The sequence below is a fragment of the Vombatus ursinus genome, unplaced genomic scaffold, assembly GCF_900497805.2.
Source record: "Vombatus ursinus unplaced genomic scaffold, bare-nosed wombat genome assembly UNPS02011700.1, whole genome shotgun sequence".
Classification (NCBI taxonomy): Eukaryota; Metazoa; Chordata; class Mammalia; order Diprotodontia; family Vombatidae; genus Vombatus; species Vombatus ursinus.
In genome coordinates this window covers 6,171,847-6,194,126 of record NW_020951478.1, presented here as the reverse complement: position 1 = coordinate 6,194,126, position 22,280 = coordinate 6,171,847, and the positions used below count along the sequence as shown (strand labels likewise).

At 42.2% G+C, this 22,280-nt stretch overlaps 1 protein-coding gene across 1 annotated transcript in view; it reads left to right on the top strand.

Annotated features, from left to right (window-relative positions):
- The first annotated feature begins 20,784 nt into the window (after positions 1-20,784).
- The window catches only part of WDFY2 (WD repeat and FYVE domain containing 2), a 158,569-nt gene continuing 157,073 nt past the window's right edge, over positions 20,785-22,280 (top strand). The window contains exon 1 of the mRNA XM_027856891.1: positions 20,785-20,948. Within this exon, the coding sequence (XP_027712692.1) occupies positions 20,812-20,948 (137 nt within the window). The 5' untranslated portion in view covers positions 20,785-20,811. The remainder of the gene's footprint in view (positions 20,949-22,280) is intronic.

Below are 22,280 nucleotides of genomic sequence, written 5' to 3'. Positions count from 1 at the left end.
CTCATGATCCCAGCCAGTTACTTGAGTTATAAACCCTCTGTTAAGGTAGGGGTCTGCTTCCAGTGTGGAGAATGTACTGTCCCAAGCTTGGGGGTTTTGTGCAGCTGTTTTCAGAGATATTTCTAGGGACCTGTAAGTTTTCAGTTCTCCCAAAGTGGTATGATCAAAAGCAAGGTGTTTACTCCTTTCCTGGCCTTTGCTCTGGTCTGTCAGTGACTACAAGCACTCTTTTCTGCCTTGGAACTGGGAGGGGGATTCCCTCTCCACTGCTGCCACAAACTCTGCCACGCCAGCACTTCTTCTCACTCCAGTACCGCCAGCCAGGACTGTGACCCAGATCCAAGCACAGGCAAAGCAAGAGAATTTTGCCTCAGCACCAGCAAAAGATCCCTGCAATCCCCTGCTGATCAGCCACTCTATTACCCCTCAGTCTTGGGACAGAAACTCCAGAAGCAGCTGCTGCCCTGGGTCTGCACCAAGACTGGGGCCACACCACCCTCCTCTCTCACTGTGGTCCAACAGACCTTTCCTATTGACCCTCTAAGTTGTCTTTGGTGTTTGGGTTGAGAAGTCTGGAAACTGCCACAGCTGCCTGTGATTCAGTCCTCTGAGGCCTGCTCCAGGTTCGCTGAGGCCTGTTTTGCCTGTGCGCCTGTGCCGAGCTGCGTTCCTCTCCCAGTTGGGTGAGATAGACCTTTCTAAACATCCATCCAGGTTGTCTTGGGCTGGATGCTGCTCTTAGAATTTGTTTAGAGCCATTTTTCTTTACAGGTATTTGGAGGGGTTTGGGGGAGAACTCAAGCAAGCCACTGCTTTCACTCTGCCATCTTGGCTCTGCCCCCCATTAGCCATATTATTGAAAGTAGGAGACAATACATCTAGCTGGGAACAGATTAGGATACACTGAGGACACACTGGCAACAAACTCTAGATGAACAGAAATACTGAAATAAAGCTATGCAAAGAAGGAGGCCAATTCAGGGAATAGGACCCCTTGCGGCAAAGAGAAATGCCAACTATTTACTCCACAAGGAAACTCACCCTTGGAGCCCAGAAGACAGTTACACATACAGGGGGATCTTCATGAAAACTCTACAAAATAACTCAAGAAATAACCTCCAGGAATCAAGAGTTGTGAGTTGCCTTTGTCATGTCATATACCTCATTACCATTATAGTTTTTAAGTTTTGCTGCATTCTTACCATGTATCTTGGAGCAGAGAGTACCCCAGGATTTATTTGGGGGGATATTTTGTAACAATTGTTGTCACTACACCAGCCAAGAAAATATCTTTGCCAAAAAAGCTAATTGAATTTGGTTGGCTAATTGATAATGGAGAGCACACCAATGGGGGCTCATGAGTGATAGAACTAGACATCTGGCCTTTCAAGGTTACCTCTAACCCCTGAATAGTTGTAGTTAGCCACCCTCCAGGGACTGGGCTCACTGAGAGGGGGAGTTGGGGAAATAGCCCCAGAAGAGGTGCTATAATAGTAAAGCCACGTTTCCTCCTTCTGGTTAGCCAAATGCTCTGGCTTGTTTGTTTTGTATCTTGCTTTCAATCTGAATATAGTTTACTGACCACAAAATCCTGTTGACTTGAAGAAATGTTAAGCTATATGTGTATTCTATTGGGATAAAGCATTCTTCATTCTATGAAGTCAAAAGGTTTGGTCAGCAAGAGTTGAGCTGGGGGACTGGAACTCCTAGGTCAAAGTTAAGTGGTACTAGTCTGTATAAATGTCTTATGAATTCAGAATTCAGATAAATCATGAGCCAGTGAGAGTGGAAAGTTCTGAAGAAGTAATGAGTGGATAACTTTTTAACTGATCACTACTATTTGTGGCAGAGTGGATCTGAACCATTCCTCCAAGGAGGAGAAAGATGAAATCCCTGCTTACACAAAGGAGGTAATTTTCCCCTCTCCCCCAACTCACTAGCTCCATTTGTTGCCTGCAGATATAATTCAGTTCCTCCAGTATTATGTTAACTTGGTCACTAAACAAAGATTTCATGTTTACAGGACTGACTCAATTAAAATTTATTGATAGTCTAAAACCTGTGTAATTCTTACCACTTTCTGTCTCCTTTTCACTTCTCTGCCACCATCACTGAAAAAGTAGACAGGGTGACACAGGACTAAGGACCTTTATACATTTTTATAAATACATTATTCACCAAGTGCTTTTAAGTCTTTGCTTTCAGTTAACCTGGTCCACAGAAAACTGGCTCACTAAAAGTATATATGCTCATGATATGTTATCATGTAGAATAGATCTTATCTGAATTGAATTTTTACTAACTTTATTTTACTTTTTGCTTCATATACACATTTATCTTATAATGTAAATCCTGAATTAAACAATAATATATTTTCATATGATTTTATAAAATCCTATAATTCATATTTTTCTCTATGTCATGCTGGCACCAATTCCTGTCCACTTCACCTATAACCAAATATTCCAGTTTATTCTACTGAATTTTTATTACAATGTTCCCAAAGTCTTAGTTTTAAGCTAGTAAGACTTACAGTTATTTAGCTATTAAAGTTTAAAAACCACATTAAGACTTTGAGGACACTCTACAGAATATATGTTTTTTTTTTGGTCAAGACATTTCTGGGTTTTGTTTTTTTTTTTTTTCATATAATGGCCTTTGGTTTCTTTATGTCTTTTACAACTAAATTTAAAGGCTAAGCACATTTTGGGCACGGGCATCTAATTTGTCCTTAAGCTGTCTTGATTTGTAGCATCTCAATAATGCATAGTTAGTCTTACCAGTAAGTCATTCATATAAAGAGACATAGTATGGAATACATTCACATTTCAGGATGGTCAAGTAGGCCAGAAACTAGATTAGTCTGTTCTTCCAAGTGGTTTAATTTGGTGGGACAAATAGTTTAGATAGTTCAAATAAACTAGTGGCTGACAACTCTCTAAAAATATTTTGAAGGTTTCTTACTTGCTCCCCACTCTTTCTTATTTCTCTTTTTGAGAAAAACTACTCTCTGCCATATATTTACCTTGCTTACACATACAATGACTTCCTTTAGAAGCTAAGATTAAACCTAAGAACTAGTCCTTTTTTGAAACTGCTTTGGCCACAGATTTCTTTATGAAGAAAGTTCTTCCAAAGTGAATAATAACAGAGAGTTTGTAGCTCCACCAGAACAAAACATCTTGAAGATAAATTTAAATGGAAAGCTTTAAAAGATTGGTTTTTTTTTTGTTTTTAAAAACAAATTTAAAGTGATTTTATGACATCCCTAGGGACTAGATTTCAAAGGAAAGGTTCAACATGCCCCCTTAGCTTTTATCATTACCATTAGAACATAGAAAGGATAGAGTATTTTAGCAGGAATTGAGAGTAATTTATTGTATGCATATACTTGTCTATGATTTATATCCTGCTTGTTTACAACTAGGATTTGAGGTGGCTTACAGAATTAAATATAATTTAAAACAGGAGAGTTAAAAATAAAAACAGAAGAAACACCAGTTAAGAATAGGGAAATAGATGTTATCTGGCACCTGGGATGAGTTAGTTTCTGAAGCTGAGTTACTGTATTTAGCTCTGAATTTCCTGAGACAGAGAGGGGAAGGATGGGAGATATGGAAGGAATTTAGGAATCAGGAATAGAAAGTGTAGAAGTGACTACATTTTTAAAAATTCTTAAGACAGGACTCCCAGTACTTAAAAAAATCTTCCTCATTGTAAAGGTAGATCCCAATGGAGGGACATGAATTCTTCTAGCTGTTATCAACTGGATAAGATAAAATTTAGCATAATGAAATATAACTGAACTAGGAGAGGAAGTTAAACAGCAGGGTTTCTTGGTGAGCTCTTTCCCTTTGTGTGCCCTTTTAAAGAACTTTTTAATGGTCTTGATGATAAAAATGTGAAGTGCTAAATAAAGTATAATGAAAGGAAATAAAGACCCGTGGGTTAAGAAACTGACATGAGTGATAATGTGTGTGGTATACCAACCAAGCAAACAAAAACATTTTTCAGAGGTGTCTGTAAAACCCCTGTGAGGGAGTTCTTCTGGAATGATACAGAACTAGTTGTTTCATTTTATTATATTCTCGTTGTTTCTTCCAAGAATAACCTGCCTGAAATTGAGCTTCCTGTTGTTCTCCTTCTTCATATAACAAAAACAAATTCTAAGATGATGGGATCAAACTTACTGCTGCAAAATATATTCGGAGACCAGTTTTAATGAGGTCCTACAGAGACTGAATAGGAAACTCCTCCCTAACTTCATTTGTACAGAAATTGGGAATGTGATTCCTAGTAATCTATATATTACAACAGAATTTCACCTTTGTGAAATGTGTGGGTGCCTTACAGTCTTCCTTTTTAATGGGATTTGTTCTCTAGTCTCAAGGGCTGGTAATAGACATAGGCATAAGAGTAGAAGGAGAAGACAAAGGCTAGCCTATAGATTATTACTTTCTTAATAATCTAGTATGTATATAAGAAAACAAGTGAAGAGGGATTGGGGAAGTAAGATGTCCTCTTCTCAGGTGAACAACTTTCAACGAATAAAGCTTTTATTAAGCACTTACAATGTGCCAGGCACTATACTAAGCCCTGGGGATATAAAAACAAGCAATCCAGATGGTTCTGGTCCTCAGAGAGTTTACGTTCTAATAGTGGAAGACAACACATAAAGGAGAGCCAGAATGGAAATGAGGGAAGGGGCAGAGTGCAGGCAGCATGGTTTGGAATGGCCGGGAAGTAGTGTAGTGACCTGGTTCTAAGCAAGGCAAGGTAAAAGTTCAACTATCAGAGACCAGTGGTCTAAGGGCAAAATCCAAGTCCCAGTGGTAAGAGGAGGCCCAGTTTTTATATCTTGCTTTAGAATGTAAACTATTACTGACAAGTAAGCAAAATAACCCCAGATCCATCCACCCCTGTGAAAAGCAAGAAAGACAGCAAATACTCTAAGGTCTGAGGAAGTTTGTCAAAATAATGGATAAACATTAATAAATTTGAAAAAAAAGGAAAGCAAGAAATGTTGGAGGGGCTGTGGGAAAACAGGTACACTAATACGCTGAGAATTGGTCCAACCATTCTATAAAATAAATTGGAACTATGCCCCAAAAGTTGTTAAACTGTGTGTTTGATCCAGCAATACTGCCTCCTAGGCCTATAACCCAAAGAGATTTAGGAAAACATAGGAAAAGGACCCACATGTACAAAAATATTTATAGCAGCATTTTTTTTGTAGTGGCAAAGAACTAGAAACTAAGGAGGTACCCATCAGTTGGGGAGAATGGACTGGAGGGTAGAGAGGCTTGAGGCAGGGAAACCAGGCGACAACTGTTGCAATAGTTCAAGTGGGAGGTGATGAGAGCCTGCACCAGGGTGGTAGCTGTTTGCAGAGAAGGGGATGATACAAGAGATTTTGTGAAAGTGGAAACCATAAGACTTGGCAAAAGATTGATTCTGTGAAGTGAGTGGGAGTGAGGAGTCAAGGAGGATGCTGGAGTTGTAAGCCTGAGTGACTAGGAGGATGATGGTACCCTCAACAGAAATGGGGAAATTCAGAATAGTAGAAGGTTTGTAGGGAGAGATAATGAATTCTATTTTGAACATGGTGAATTTGAGATATCTATGGGACAGTCAGTTTAAATTAATAAACTTCATTTTTGTTGATAACATAAAAAAAGAGGGAGGTCCACCCCTGGTTAAAAAAAAAGTTCAAGATGCCCAAGAGGAAGTTGGCAAAGTAGGACTGGAGCCCAGGAGAGAGATAAGGTCTCAATATGTAGATCTAGAAGTAATCTTCGTAGAGATGATAATTTGATCCATGGGAGCTAATGAGATCATCAAATGAGATAGTATAGAGGGAGATGAGAAAAGGGCTCAAGATAGAATCTTGGGGGACACCCATGGTTAATAAGTGTGACCAGATGAAAAACAAGCAAAAGAGACTGAAAAGGAGCATTCAGATAGGACAAAACAAATACAGAGAAAACGAAAGGTGGTTTGGAAGTGTGTATGGGAAAGGGGAGGTACCAGAAACTTTGGTAATCAGGAAAATGGTCTTTGAGCTAAGCCTAGAAGGAAGCTAAGGATTCTAAGAAGCAGTGAGAAAATAGTACATTTCAGGCATGGGGGATGTCCTATGCAAAGGCAGTAGAGACAGGAAAGCAGAATTTCATATGGAAAGAACAACAGGTAAGTCAGTTTAGCTGAAACATAGAATACAAGGAAGAGAAGTAATCAGTTGTGAGTCTAGAAACCTAGGCTAGAGCCAGATTGTGAAGGGCTTTAAATGCTAAACAGAGGGGTTTGTATGCTTGTCCAAGAGGGCTTCTTGAACTCTCTGAATACCCATTCCATCACAATCTAGGCATTCTCTCAGGCCACCTACACAACTCTATAATAGTTGCCTTGTCCCCAACTGGTTACCCCATCCTCCCCACTTCTTTCCAGCTACACTGCTACCTGACTCCCTAGGAAAACTCCACCTGTAGGTGGTCCACTTTTATAGACAAAGGCAACCTACCTGAACTTATTCTTCAATAATTAACATACTTTCACCTTATCATAACCTCCCTATTCCAGCCCCCAGCTGTCATTGTTCAATCCCATTCTTGGTCTCCCACTGACCGTTCCCTTATAGCCATCTCCCTCAACCCAACCCCACCAAGATCCCAGTCTAAAGCTACCCATCCTTCTACTGTGCTCTTTGGAATATCTGTTCCATATAGGAAACGTACTAGCTTTCATCTTAAACTTTTTCTTTTCTCACTCAGACCTGGTTCACACCTCATGACAGGGTTCCACAGTTACCCTTTTGAGCACTTGTGCTTTCACTAACACTCCTTGTCTCATTGTACATAATAGGAGAATTAGAATAATTCCTCCAATCTCCCCCTCTATCACCATCACTCAGTAACCTCTCTTCCTCTGAGGGTTATTCAATGCCTATTTGTCACCCAATCAAGATTCTCTGGTTCTTGTCTACTGACTCCAACAGACTATTGATTCTTTCCTTAATGTGTTCAATGCCTGGCTCGCTGTCTTTCCTCCCCAACTCCTGCTCTCTTTCTAGGTGATTTCAATATGTATGGGTGTATGTGTATATGTATTTGTATGTATATGTACATACACACATATGTAGATACATGCATATCCATATATATGTATACATACACATTACATTCCACCCTGTCTTTACCAGCAGATTGCCCCCTTTATCATTTGTTTTTTTTTTCTTGTTTTGTTTTTTGGCGAGGCAATGGAGTTAAGTGGCTTGCCCAGGGTCACACAGCTAGTAAGATTTGACCTCAGGTCCTCCTGACTTCAGGGCCCATGCCCCTTTATCATTTGTATGTATGGTATATATATGTATATCCTAACTTCCCAGTTCCTTAACTTGCTCATGTCCTATAACCTACTCCTCTACTCCATCCTAGCCATACACAGAGCTGGTCATACTTTTGACTTTGCCATTACCCACAAGTGCCATTACCACTTCCATATTTATGAATCCTGAAATTTCATTATGTGATCATAATATATTTTCATGTTACCTCTCCTTTGACCTTGCAATCTCAAACTTGTTCTTCATGTTCCTGTTAACTCCAATGTCTCTCTTCCTCATTTCTTTCCTAGGCCATCAACCTCTTCATCCATTACATTCTCCTCCCTTCCCCATCTTGACTCCTTGGTGAACCAGTTCAATTCCACCCTGTCTTCTCTTGAGTTTCTTACCTCCTTATCCTAACATAGATCTTGCTCTGCCAAGGCTTGGATTACCCCTACTCTACTTTGCCTTCACTTTTCCTCATATGTTGTTGAACAAAGATGGAGAAAAATCATGAAACTGTACTGATTGGGTTCACTACAAATTTGAGTTACATAATCTCAACTAGGTCCTCAATACAGCAAGAGAATCCCTTTACACTTCCGTAAACCACTAAACTATCCCACTCATCACAGTGGCTTTTCCAAATCTTTTCATCCCTCATCAAACCTCCTATGGCTCTCCCCTCCTCCCACTCTTTCAGTAGGGAATCTTGCCTCATATTTCACTGAAAAAAATTGAAGCCATTGACCATGACCTCCCTCTTTTTCCCTTCTTATCTCATATCACTAAGATGTCTTTCACTACTTTCCTTCCTTTGCTCTTGCTTCATCAAAAGAGGTTGCCCTTCTCTTGCCAAGACAAATCCACCTATATGCACAAGTGATACCATTCCACCCTGTCTTTACAAGCATATTGCCCCCTTTATCATTCTCAGTCTCTCACTTATCTTCCATCTCTCCCTGTCTGCTGGCTGCTTCCTTAATGCCTACACACATGCCTATTTCTCCCCCATCTTCAAAAATCCCATACTTGATCCATTGATCACTTCTAGCTGTCACTCTCTATCTCTTCTCTCTTTTGTGACCAAACTTGGAAAGGTCATCTGTAATCAATGTCTCTAATTCCTTTCCTCTCACTTCTAAACTCCCTACAATCTGGCTTTAACCTCATTGTTCAACTGAAATGGCTCTCTGAACTGGCCGCACGCCGACCTTCTGCCGGCCGCACGCCGGTACCCTCTCCTCCTATAAGGAGCACGCTACCAGAGTCATACTCACTTCCGAGTCTTCGGTCCTCAACCGGATAAACACACAGAGACGAGCCATCGGGAGGCGCCAACACCAGAGCTTTATTCAGAGGCCATCACAGCAAGCCATCACAGCAAGCCCAAGCAGCAAGGCCAGAGCAACAGAACAGGAGCCAGGAGAGAGTGCGTGATCTGACCACGCTTGTTCCTAAGTACCTACTTAGCCCCTCCTCCCCAGCCCGCTTACTAGCCAATGATTGTAGGGTCAGATACTGGAAGGGGCTGTCTGAGTTTAGCACACCAAGGGGGAGGGAGTGACGTAGGAGGCTAGGACTGGATACAGGGAGAAGGCATCTGGGATTAGCGCATAGACAGAGTACGTGACCTAGGAAGTCAGATAGAGACACTGGGAGGAGGGGTCTGGGGTCAGTGCTGCACAAAGGGACCCAGAAAGTCAGGAAGGTCACAAGAGGCGTCTGGGGATGACGTTGCATATAGGGAGGGGACTAAGCAAAGGGAACTCAGTCCTCTGCCGTCCCACTCCCACGTGGCACCGCCCCTTGCCTCAGGAGTTCAAGCTCCGGCTACTTCCTTGCACCCAGCTTATCTCACATAGCACTGCCCACTGCCTCAGGGCTTCTCCGTATCCAGCCCATCCCAGTTCACCACGACCCTGCCTACCACAGCCCCTGCCTCGGCTTCCAAAATACCCAGATCTTACCCTACTCTTGCCACAGCGCCCAACCTGGTAGCTGCCAACATCAGACAGTCCCTCACAGCTCTCTCCAAAGGTACCAATGATACCTTAAGTACTAAATGGCCTATTCTCTATCCTCATTCTTCTTGACTTCTCTGCAGTCTTTGACACTGTCAATCAACCACTTTCTTCTCCTTGATATTCTCTTCCCTCTAGGTTTTCTTGACACTGCTCTCTCCTAGTTCTCCTCCCACCTGTCAGATTGCTCCTTCTCAGTTTCTTTTGCTAGATCTGCATTCAGGTCATGCTCTCTAACACTGCATATCTTCCACGACTCTCTTCTTTTCCCTCTATATTTTTTCACTGGGTAATCTCATTAGCTTCCAGAGATTAAATTATTATCTTTGTACAGATGATTGTCTATGTCTAGCCTTAATCTCCCTCTTGACTCCCTCACATTTCCAACTGTCTGTTGGATCTCTTGGAGTGGATCTTAAACTCAACCTGTCCAAAACAGAACTCATATCTTTTCCCCAAAACCCTGCCCCCTTTCTAACTTTCTTATTGTAGTTAAGGGTACCACCATCCTCTCAGTGATGACTGAGGCTTACTAGCTAGGCTTACTACCTAGGTATCATGCTTGACTCTTCACTATCTCTCACCCTCCTATATCCAATCATTTGCCATGACCTGTCTTTTTTACCTTGGCAATATCTCTTGAACACACGCCTTCTCTTTTCTGGCACTGTCACCATCTTGGTGCAGGTCCTCAACACCTCTCACCTGGACTATTGCAATAGCCTGCTGATTATTCTACCTGCCACAAGTCTCTTCTCACTCCAATCAATCAATCAATCAATCAATAAACATTTATTAAGCACCTACTATGTGCCAGGTACTGTGCCAAGGATATCCTCTACTCAGCTATCAAATAAGTCTTCCTAAAGGGCAGATATGACCATTTTTCTCCCCTCCCCTTCCCCCCTACCACAATTCAATCAACTTCATTGGCTTCTTTTTGCCTCTAGGATCAAATAAAAATTCCTGTGTTTGGTTTTAAAAGTGAGCAAGTGAACTAGTGAACTGTGAACTAGTCAGTGACACTGGCCTCCTTGCTATTCCTTGAACAAGACACTCCATCTCTGGACTCTGGGCATTCTCACTGGCTGTTCCCCATGCCTGGAATTTTTCTCACTCCTCATCTCTACCTCTTAGTTTTCTTGGCTTCCTTCTAATTTCAGCTGAAGTCCCACTGTCTTCAAGAAGCCTTTTCCAGTCCTCCTTAATCTTAGTGTTTTACCTCTGAGATTATCTCCAAATCACTTTGTATATGTCCTGTTTGTACATAGCTGTTTTTGCAATATCTCTTCCATTAGACTGTGAGTTCCTTGAGAACAGGGGCTGTTTTTTGCCTTTTTTTGTATTCCCAGCACTTAACACAGTGCCTGATACATAGTAGGATTTTAATAAATGTGTTGACTGATTGACTAATCCTTGAGGAAAGAGGAAACCAGTGGGGCTTCTTAAGTAAGAAAATGACATGGTCAGACTTTAGCCATTGGAATATATCACTGTGACAGCTCTGGCAGATGTGTGGAAGATAGAGATTTGAGGCAGGCAGAACAATTAGAAGGTTATTGAAATAGTTCAGGCAAGAGGTGATTGAGGGCCTGAAAGAGGGTGGTTGCTGTATAAATGGCAAGAAAGAAACATGTGAGAGACATGGTAATGGTAGAATCCACTAGCTTTGGCAACTGATTAGCTATTAGGAATGAGAGAGGATGAGGAGTTAAAGATTACTGCTAAATTCTGAAAGTTACCAGTGACCATAAGGATAGTGGTACCCAATAAAAAATAGGGCTAATGAAAGGATAAATCTGGTAGAAGTTTTTCTATGGTCAACTAAAGTTATTGGTAGTGACTTTCAATAATAATTAATCAGCCAAAAGAAATTTATTGAGAGCCTACTATGTGCAAGACACTGTTAGTTGGGTAAGACCTCTATGGGCCTCAGTTTTTTCCTATGTAAAATGAACTAGATAGTTTTTTGAGTTCATCCACTTCTGGACCCCTTTAATACTCTGGTGCTCTGGTACTTAAACTGCTTCCTTCCCAAAGTTTTTCTAATGATCAAATGAAATCACGTATGCAAAGTACTTGACAAATTTTGAGGGGCAGCATGATGTAGTAGATATAGAGCAGGCCTCAAAGTCAGGATATATATGAATTAAAATCTCTTTGACACATATTGGCTGTGTGACCCTGGGCAAACCAATTAACCCCTCAGGGTTCTGGACCAGACATATCAAAAACTCAAGGAATGCAGTTGGAAAACTACCCAGTGTAGCAGAACCAGATTAAAAGGTAATTGGGAAATATCTTACAAAATAAATAAAAATATAATAGCACACAGATAATGTCAATATGTGTTCTTCTAAGTCAATATACACCCACGGGGATCCTTATGAACAGTTTAGTACCTTTGCCCCTTGACAATTCTAAAACCATTAAGTGCAAAGAAGTCCTGACTGGTATTGGTAGACAGATTTTTCTCACCGGGGAGTTCCCTGTGCCAATGAAATCATGGGTCCAGTCCCTATCTCTATATAAATATTAACTGCTATTATTATTAGCTACTCTTTTTCTGCCATTTCCTATATTTTCTTCTCTACACAGTGAAGGTAGCACAATGGAACAGGGCCTGGAGTTAGAAAGACGTGAGTTCAAATTTGGCCTCAAAATAGCTGTAAGACCCTGAGCACATCACTTAAACTCTGACTTAGTTTCCTCAGCTATAAAATGGGGATAATTATAACATCTACCTCCCAGGATTATTATGAGAATCAACTGAGATATTTGTAAGGTACTCGGCACATAGTAGGTGCTATTTAAATGCCAGGTATTATTATTGTTGTTGTTGTTGTTAAGAAGATTAACTTTTCGGAAATCTTATTCATGAAAGCAAGTAGTCTTTAAGATTACCTTTGAGATGTCAGAGATCTAGCATTTGTTACTGGGTTATTCTTTTTTTTTTTAGTGAGGCAATTGGGGTTAAGTGACTTGCCCAAGGTCACACAGCTAGTACATGTCAAGTGTTTGGTCTGAGGCTAGATTTGAACTCAGGTCGTCCTGACTTCAGGGCTGGTGCTCTATCCACTGCACCACCTAGCTGCCCCTATTACTGTGTTATTCTTGCCATTGGGAACTCCAGTATTCAGAAACTCAAAATTCTCTACTCCTAATGTGATATTTCCTCATCATCTTAGCAAAAAATGAACTTTCTAGCCCTTTCATTCTGTGTCAATCTCAAAAAAAGTATCAGATATAGGGTTTTTTTAAGTACTTAACCTTGTAGCTTATGACATAAATCTTTTGGGTCTTAAGCCCTGGAAATGAAAATGTATATTTTAGAAGTCCAAATAATCCTTTAAGGATTATCTCATCTGATCCTCACATCTAATAATAATTGTAGCTAACATTTACATAGTGTTTACTTTATGCCAGGCACTGTGCTTTACAATTATGTCATTTGACCCTCACAGAAACCCTGGGTGGTATGTGCTATTATCGTCTCCATTTTACAGATGAGGAAATTGAGGCAAACAGAAGTTAAGTGACTTGCCCAAGGTCACCCATCTAGTAAGTATCTGAGGCTGGATTTCAACTTCGATCTTCCTGACTCCATGTCCAACACTCTTTCCACTGGGCCACCCAGCTACCCCCTAGGTAACTTTTCATCCTTACAGGTCTCATTCTATACTTTCATGCATTCAATCAAACATTGTTTGCTACAGAAGTGTAACAGGTGGAATGACCATATAATTCTGGAAAAGATCCTGAGCAGAGTAAAATATAAGCCTTTATATACAGGCTGAGAACTCACCAGGCAGCAAGCCTGCTTCTTCCACCAATCCCACTTCCTTTCTCTTTCCTTTTGCTTCGAGGCAGACAGATCCTTCAGTTTTCTAAATTGAATACCCCATCTCCAGCCTGCACTTTAGGCAGATGAGTAGCACCAGAGCAAGGCACTATTATACTATTAGTTCATATTGGCTTCCAACAAGCAATCTAAGTTTTCTAACAATTCCAAACAATTAACATTTAGGTAGAGGCAGCTCCCCAGTATATCTATGTCCCGGCTTCCTTCCGCCCATGCAATTTAGCACAAGAGAAAAGCCACCAGCTAGATACAGGAACTCTTATTCCCTAGTCCTAATGCCTAATTTCTCATATGGCTCCAGATCTCATAAGATACATGCCTATCCTAATGTCCACTGCTAGGCCCCACTTCTCAAGGGATTAGGAGCTAGACACGTACTCAGTTGATACAATTAAATTCACCAAATGTTATCAAGTGCCTACTATTTTCAAGGTACTGTGCTAATTACTAAGATTACATAGAAAAAAGAAAAAAAGGAAATGATTCTTGGAAGCTTCGAGTGAGAACTGAAATATGGCTTTATATCACTTACTAGACTATAAGTTCGGTGAGTGAATAATGTTGGAGCTACTTTAAGTCACCATAGCCTAGGATAGTGCTCTGCTCATGGTAGGCACCTAATATATAGATAAAGGATAAGGGGGCCCTTCTGTCCTGTGCCCCCAGTCCTATTCCTTTCTGTCTTCTTCAGGCCTTCTCCCTGATCATTCTCTCTTTCCCCCAGTCATGCTAGGGGTAAGAATCAGCAGCAGGAAAGCACACAGTCCATTCTGAGAACTGGGAGGATTCTGGTTTGCCTGGACTGCAGAAAACATGAAGATGAAAAGGGGTTGTTGTCAGATTTTAGAAGATCTTGATGGTGGAATACCATTGCTCAGAAATTGGGGAAAGGGAATGAAAAGATAAAGTATGCCTATTCATTGTGTTGTTAGTAATTAGGATTTTTTTTTAAAGATGTCATATCCAGGATTCACCTCCGGGTAGGAAACACCAAATCCTGAGCCAGTGACTCAGAACCTTGAAGTCAGAGATATGATTGGATGCTACAGTTGGAAGAAAGTAAAAGTATTTGATGCCAATTAGCCTTAGCACACTAAGGCTAATTATTAGCTTAACTCTGTCAATGAGTTAGGAGATTGAGCAGGGCCTTGGGAGTGGCCCAACTTCCTAGAGAAAGGGTTTTATTAGCAGACAAGTTGTACAGTGGATAGAGCACAGAACTTGGAGTTAGGAAGACCTGACTTCAGATCCTGCCTCAGACTCTTAACTAGTTATGTTGTGACCCTGGGCAAACCACTTAATCTCTGTCTGCCTCAGTTTCCTCATCTGTAAAATGAGGACTCCCAGGGTTGTTGTGGGGATCAAATGAGTTAACATATGTAAATCATTTTGCAAACCTCAAAGTGCTGTATACATTCCAGCTCTTATCAAGAAGTATCTTGTTCAGTCATTTTTGTTTTTTTTTTCCCCAGTCATGTCCAACTCTTTTTGACCCCATTTGGGGCTTTCTTGGCAAAAATACTAGCACAGTTTACCATTTTTTTACTCCAGCTCATTTTACAGATGAGGAAACTGAGGCAAACAGAGTTAAGTAACTTGCCCAGGGTCACACAGCTAGTAAGTATAGGCCAGATTAGAACTTAGAAAGATGAGTCTTCTTTTTTTTCTTCCACTTAATAGTATTTTATTTTTTCCAATTACATGTAAAGATAGTTTTTGACATTCACTTTTATAAGATTTTGAGTTCCCAAAATAAAAAAAAAAGATTTTGAGTTCCAAATTTTTTTCTCCTTCCCTCCCCTCCCCACCCCCCTCTCCAAGACAGCATGCGGTCTGACGTAGTCTATACATGTACAATCATATTAAACATATTTCCACATTAGTCATGTTGTGAAGGAAGAATCAGAACAAAAGGGAAAAACCATAACAAAGAAAAAAAGAGAGAGAAAATAGTATGCTTCGATCTGCATTCAGACTCCATAATTCTTTTTCTGGATGTAGGTAACATTTTCCATCATGATACTCTTGGAGATATCTTAGATCCTTGCATTGTTGAGAAGAGCTAAGTCTATCAACATTAGTCATCTCACAACGCAGCTGTTGCTGTGTACAACGTTCTCCTGATTCTGCTCACTTCACTCAGCATCAGTCCATGCAAGTCTTTCCAGGTTTTTCTGAAGTCAGCCTGCTCAAAAGATGAGTCTTCTTGACTCCAGGTCTGAAGCTCTACCTCCTGCTGCACCTTATTTAGGAGAAGTTATTACTTGGGCACTTTGGGATTGACTAGGGCACCATTCGAAAGCCTACACAGTGAAGATGGAAGAGATTTCACCCTCAAGAGCCAGAATAGCTCATTCAATTTGCTTCACCTGAAACAAACCATACCAGAACAAAAATTCCTACTACCATATATCTGACTAGCAGTCATCCAGTCTTTTGATAGGCAGCTAAGTGGAGCAATGTATAGAGGGCTGGACCAAAGTTTGAATCTTGCCTCAGACACTTACTAGCTGTGTGACCCTGGGTAAGTTACTTAACCTTTAAACCTTGGTTTCCTCATCTGTAAGATGAGGATAACACTTCCTATGGCTGTTAAGAGAATCAAATGAGCTAATATATGTAAAGTGCTCTATAAAGGCTAGCTATCATTATTATAATGGGATTGTTGTTATGGAAAGCTCAGGGCACAGCTTGCTTGCTGGGCCTTAGCTCTAGAAAACAGGGTGTCTCCTAATATCTTGACATTATTATTATTATTTACTTCAACAACTACCATGAGGGGAAACACATTGCCTTATGAGGCAACACTTACTATTTTTTGGATCATTCCAATTGTTTAGAAGTTTTTCCTTTCCTCAGGCCTAACAAGTTACCTTCTAGGGCCGAGCTGAGCAAGTGTTTCCCTCCTTCCCATTCCCCTTCCCCCTGCATCTGGTCGCTCTTTGAAGTACTTGAAAACAACCATTTCATGCCCCCTAAGTTTTGTCTTTTCCTGGCTAAAGACCTCTAGTTCTTCCAAATAATTCTCATATAGAATGAAATTGAATGAACAGTTCTGGTAGCCCTACCCTGGACCATTTCCAGCTTATCAACATCCACAATACTCCAGATGTGCTCTGATTGATGTCTCATATTAAACTTGCAGACCCCAGACTCCCAGATGTTTTTCACATGAACTGCTGCCTAATCTTAACTTCTTTATTTTGTACTTAGGAAGTTGTTTTTTTTTTTTAAATGCAAGTGTTACACTTCAGAATGATTATGCTCTATTATATATGATCACATTAGATTTGGCCTACTGCTGTATCACATCAAGAGCTTTTTAGATCCCAGATTTGCTATGTGTTAGCTCTCCCTCCTGAATTTTGTCATCTGCTAATCATACTATCTAGGCTTTTATTGAAGCCATTGATAAAATTGCTAATCACTTCCAAACCTATCTAATCATATAATATCTAGTTGGACAGTTCTCAAAGTATGGTCCTGGTACCACAAGACCCTTTCAGGGGTTCTTGAGGTCAAAACTATTTTCATGATAATACTAAGACCTTTTAATTTCAAATATGGTCAGTGTTAAATTAAAATTAAATATTAGATTAAAATTAACTGCAGAAGGAAATGGCAAACTACTCCATTATCTTTGCCAAGAAAACCTCATGGACAGTAAGGTCCACAGGGTCATGAAGAGTCAGACATAACTGAACAACTACAACAAATATTAGAATGATATTGGCCTAATATATTAAAATAGCCTATTTAAGCATATTAATATTACATACCTGCATAAACAAAAGCTTTGGAGGGGAGTCCTCAATAATTTTTAAGACTATAAAGGATACTGAGACCAAAAAGTTCGAGAATGACTGATCTAGCCTGTATCTTTCCATCTTGTCCACAATGAGAGGCTTTGTCAAATGCTTCATTAAAATCTAGGTAAACTCTATCTCTAGAGCATTCTCCTGATCTCTCAGTCTAGTAATTCTGTCAAAAAAGGAAATGAGGTCATTCTGGCATGACCTGTTCTTAATGAAGTTATGCTGGTTCTTTGATATCAACACTTCCATTTCTAGATGGTCACTAAACTTCCTTTAATAATATATTCTAAAATATTCCCTAGGACCCAAGTCAGGTTCACCCACCTACAGTTTTCAGGCATCATTGTTTTCTCTTTTTTGAAAATCAGCACATTTGCTTCACTCCAGTCCCACTGCATTTCCCCCACTTTCCACCATTTTTCAAAGGTCACTGAGAATAGTTCAACAATTTTATCTACCAGTTCTTCTGATACTCTGAAATGTAATGAATGGCTAGGTCTCTTCTCTATCACAAATTTTAAGACAGAATGATCACTCTCCTCTAAGATTCTCATGTGTCCACTCTAGCAACCAGTCTCTCCTAGCCCCTGAGAAAAATGCTTCGGATTTTGCCTCCATTGATCTTCACCTACCTTGTAGGGAGAAAATGGGACAAGAGAGTAGTTTCCAGGGGATCAGAGAATGGAGATATCCAGATGAAGCTGAGGGAGAAAACCAGGAATGGAACCTGGAGGCAAATAGCTCTGGATTCAGATAGGAATGTGTCTTCCTTGATAGGAGTCAAAAGGGTGGGCATGAAGGACTTCTGAAAACTAGTAGTTTGGGCAAGAAATCCCATGGAAATTGCAAATTGGGGCTGGGTACTATGGAGGTAAAGTGTCTGCTTAGGCTCTAGACTCCCACTTCCATATAATTAAGGGTATCCTGAACAGCCAAATCCATGGCGCTTAATTACACTTACTTATCACCTCAAAACAGCCCTGATGAATCTGGGAGTAAGTAAGAGGTTCATTCTAAGACCTAGACCTGGTAGAAACAGGTCTGGCCACAGGGAAGAGGGAACTAAGAAAGAGGAAGGCTTAGTTCCTGTAATCAAGTAATAAGAACCTTTACAATTTAGGAAAATTACATCCTTTTAATCTTGTAAAGTTCTCCATTATGTCTTTCCACCTAAATAATGCGATGTTATATGGTCCAGAGGGAAGGGGGAGGGGGCAATCTTCCAGCCAGTTCTCTTCCACCTTTTCTCCAGACCTTGAAGGAAAGGAGGAAAGTTAGGGGAAGTGGTAATGAAAGAAACTCAGGAAAAGGCTGGTTCTTTGGAAAACTGGTATAAAACTGAGTTGGTACAAGTGGAAGAGATGTGGCACTATTCCTTCCCTTCTCACTTCTTCCAGGCCCAGGTACCACCTGGTACCACATGTTTGAGTAGATTAATGACATTATGCTATCTATACATTAGGATTAATCTTCTAGTGGTAAAATGATCTAAAAGTGGCAGAAGGCTTAGATAAGGGGATGTTCACTCTAGACATAGGAAGACAGCAACATATAATGAGGGCCCAAATTAAGGTGTCACTAATGGTAATAGAAAGGAGGGCTACCTGTTAGACATTACTGAAATGCACTTCAAATACTTTACAGGTTAAATAGTCTTTTATGGGCTTGCCTGGGAACCTAATTATCATCTAAACCATTGGTTAGATGGCCTAACTCAACAATTCCAAGCAATCACAGGTGACTTACAACTTTCAGTATGGCTCTCTTCTCATCATTGTATATAATGTATATTACTGTATATGTTGTACATAGGATTAAAATTGTAACAAACAGCAAGGTTGAACATTGAACAAGGGAGCGAGCAACTGAACTTCTCAAACCCTGAGAAGCAATATCTGAAGGGAGCAAACTTAAGACATGATTGAGAAAATTTCAAGAGAGATGGATGGTGGACACACTTCATTCATTTTAGACATCCAACCAAACCCAGTTTAATTATTCAATCCCCTTATCTAAGACTTCACTTCCCTCCACAACCCAAACTTTCCGGAACCTTCCTTTCTTTGACTTTCTAATTAATCGCTTAATCAAGAACTGCTGTAAAAGGCTGCTTGCATTTACATAATGGCCTCTCTCAGCTGGGATTTCCTACAGCTTTGCTCTTCTCTTCCCACGTCTAGGCTCCTGCGGGACAGGTAAAAACGTATTACCAATTTAAAAGGGTCCAGGAAGGGAAATAACAATAATGGCCCACATTTACCTAGTGCTTTACAAAATAAAATTCTTTTGCTGGGGAAGTAGATAGCAAAGCTCTTTATTTTTAAAGCTCGATGTAAATGTCAGCTGCTTCTGCTGCCCACACAGGCTGATTTGCTCCAGGTCCTCAGGAACAGACTAAAGCTATCAACCACTTCCATTTTCTGACCAAGGTGCCCTGTCTAAATTCAAATGCCGAAATGCCATTAAACGTGGACATAAACTGAGGACGCGACAGGGAATATTTCAAGAGAGATGGATGTGGACACGTTTCGTTCATTTTAAGACATTTCACTAACCGCAGTTTAGTTATTCAGCTCCCTTATCTGTAACATTACCTCCCTCTCCACCACTGCTTCCATTCCCTAGCGTTCTAATCAATCATTTAATTAGGCGCGTGGGTGCTCTAAGCCCAGCTCTTACGGTGCAAGGTAAGAGAGGCTGGATGCAAGCTGGATGGGCTGAACTTATGCTACTCAACTGGAGAGGTGAATCCGGGAACGGCCACTCTGCAACGGATAACATCCCTCCTCTTCCCACTCCATCCCCAAGAAGTAAACTGGGACTCTTTTTTTAATTTATTTTTCCAGTCAGGCCCCAAGATCAGCGGCTGCGCTAGGGAAGCCTGGACCCGGGAAGCCCCAACCGCAGGGATTTGTTAGCGCGGCCGAAACTACAAATCCCAAGATGCAATGCGGTCCCCGCCCCTTCTTCGCTAGTCTGGGCTGGTGGCAGAGACCGCGAGCATTCTAGTTAATGCTCTCGTGCTCGGCCTTCCTTCGGCGCAATGCGTCTAGCTAGTCCCAGTTTCTTAGGGCGCCGGTTGCTTCCGGCCCTCTCGGGTTCTTCCTATGGTAGGGAGGCAGGAGTGGGCGGTGCCACAGACTAACACGTCTCTCGCTTGGGGTCGGGAATACGCGTGTTCATTCCACTGGAGGATAAGGGAGGCGGGGCCTGGAGGTTCCATTTAGAAACTAGAGGCGAAATGGGAGGAGAAAGACGAGCACATGCGCACTAGAGGAAGTCGAGCCGTCAAAGCGTCCGTGCTGCCATGCTTGAGCAGAAGGGAAGCCGTACAAAAGACGCCTGCGCACGAGCCTCAAGCTCCCTGCGTAGTCTGGTCCTAGTCCCATTTCCCGGAAATGATGTTGATCATGCGTATTCCAGCTGCCTACGCTCCTCCCCCAGGTCTGTGGGCCCCGCCCCCGAGGGATAGCCCCGTCTCTTTCCCCTCCTCCCTCCCTCCCCCTCCCTTCCCTCGCTCTCCTGTCGGCCCCCTCCCCTCCCTTTGGCTGTGGTGGCGCCTCAGACCGCCGCTGTCGCTGCCGGGGCCCCGAGCGACACTGAGTTATCCCGGAGGCGCAGCCGGGATATGAGCTGTGCCTGTCGCTATTCCCGTCTCGCCGGCCCGCGCTTCTGTTGCAGTCCTGAACCCGCGCCTGCGGGGCTGTGCGCTCTTGCGTCTGCTGGTGTCCCAGCCCGGGCCCCGCGGCGGCGGCTGCAGTGCCCCCCGGCCCGCCCCCTCCTCCCATGGCGGCGGAGATCCAGCCGAAGGCGCTGACCCGCAAGCCGGTCTTGCTGCAGCGAGTGGAGGGGTCCCAGGACGTGGTGAATATGGCAGTGATCGTGCCTAAGGAGGAGGGAGTCATCAGCGTCTCGGAGGACAGGTACGGGACCCCGCGGGGATGCCCCAGGCGGGATGGGGAGGACGGAGCCGGCGATCTTTTTCTTCTCTCGACCCTCCCCCACCCCCGGGCGATTTTGTTCCTTGGCTTCTACTTTCTTCACTCTTTCTCCTGGGGGGCTCCCTGGTCCCCCTCGGAGCACATCACCAAGCGCCCCAGCTCGCCCCAGTCGAACGAGCGCTGCGCGCCGCCTCCTTGTGCTGCGTGTCTCTTGGACGCGCAGACCCGACCCGCCGCCCGAGCCCTGGGCACTCCCCCGAGGATGTCAGTCTCCCCGCCCCTCGTCGTCCCTGGGCTATTCCCCCAGCTGACTGCGGGATGGGGTCGGGGCTGCTGTCCAGCCTCGGGCCTCGCTCTAGGGAGTGTCCGCACCTGAGCTGGCCCGCGTTGCAGATGCTGCCTTTTGGGCTCCGCGCGGCAGGTGCCCGAAAGACGCGCTGAACTGACCATTGGAGATAAGGAAGGTGTTTGATACATTGCAGTTGAAGCGTTTTCTGCCGGACTCTGAGAAGGCAAATCTTTCTCTCTGCCCACCATTCTTAGTACATTTTGAAGCGGCTTTCAGTAAACTGCATTTAGTTTACTGCGTTCAGTAAACGTTGCAAATTGCAAACCACTAACTTTACGTTATAGTGTGGTGGTTTCTTCATTCTTCTCTCCCCCTCCCAATCCCTTTTTACTTTCAAGGGGAAGTGCCTAGAACATACAAGGAACCAAGAAAACCCCTATAAATAGCTTTAGAGTTCCTTCCATCTTGCTGGCTTATTTGCTTTTAATTGTATACTACCTGACTTGCAAAAGTGGAGTTGATGCGCAGACAATAGCTTATCAAATAAGCAGAAACAGCTGACTAGGTTAATTTCTGGAAGAATGCTGTTTGAATATAGGTGACGGGGAGATCATAATTTAATTATAGTAGCTGATCAGATATACCAATAGATATTTGAGTAGCTAATATAAAACTACTGGACAGTTAAAATATTAGGATACTATATACTCAGTGTAAAATATGTAGTCAGGTTTAATTAATGAGTAGAAAGCATACCATGGCAGATCCACTTTCAGTGAAGGAAGTGGACTAAGTCGTGTGTTTAGTGCCGTTACCCTCAGCTTTCTGTATCTCCTTTATAAATGCAGCTTGGCCCTGCTATAAATCATTTATTAGGTTCGTCATCAAATGTACTGTTCGCATATTGGATGATGTTCTCTTATCTACCAGCTATGATCCAAAAGAAACCTGATCCATTTCCTCTGCAGTTTGATGGGAGAAAATGTAAACATACACCTCTGTCCTTGGCAAACAGTCTGCAATGA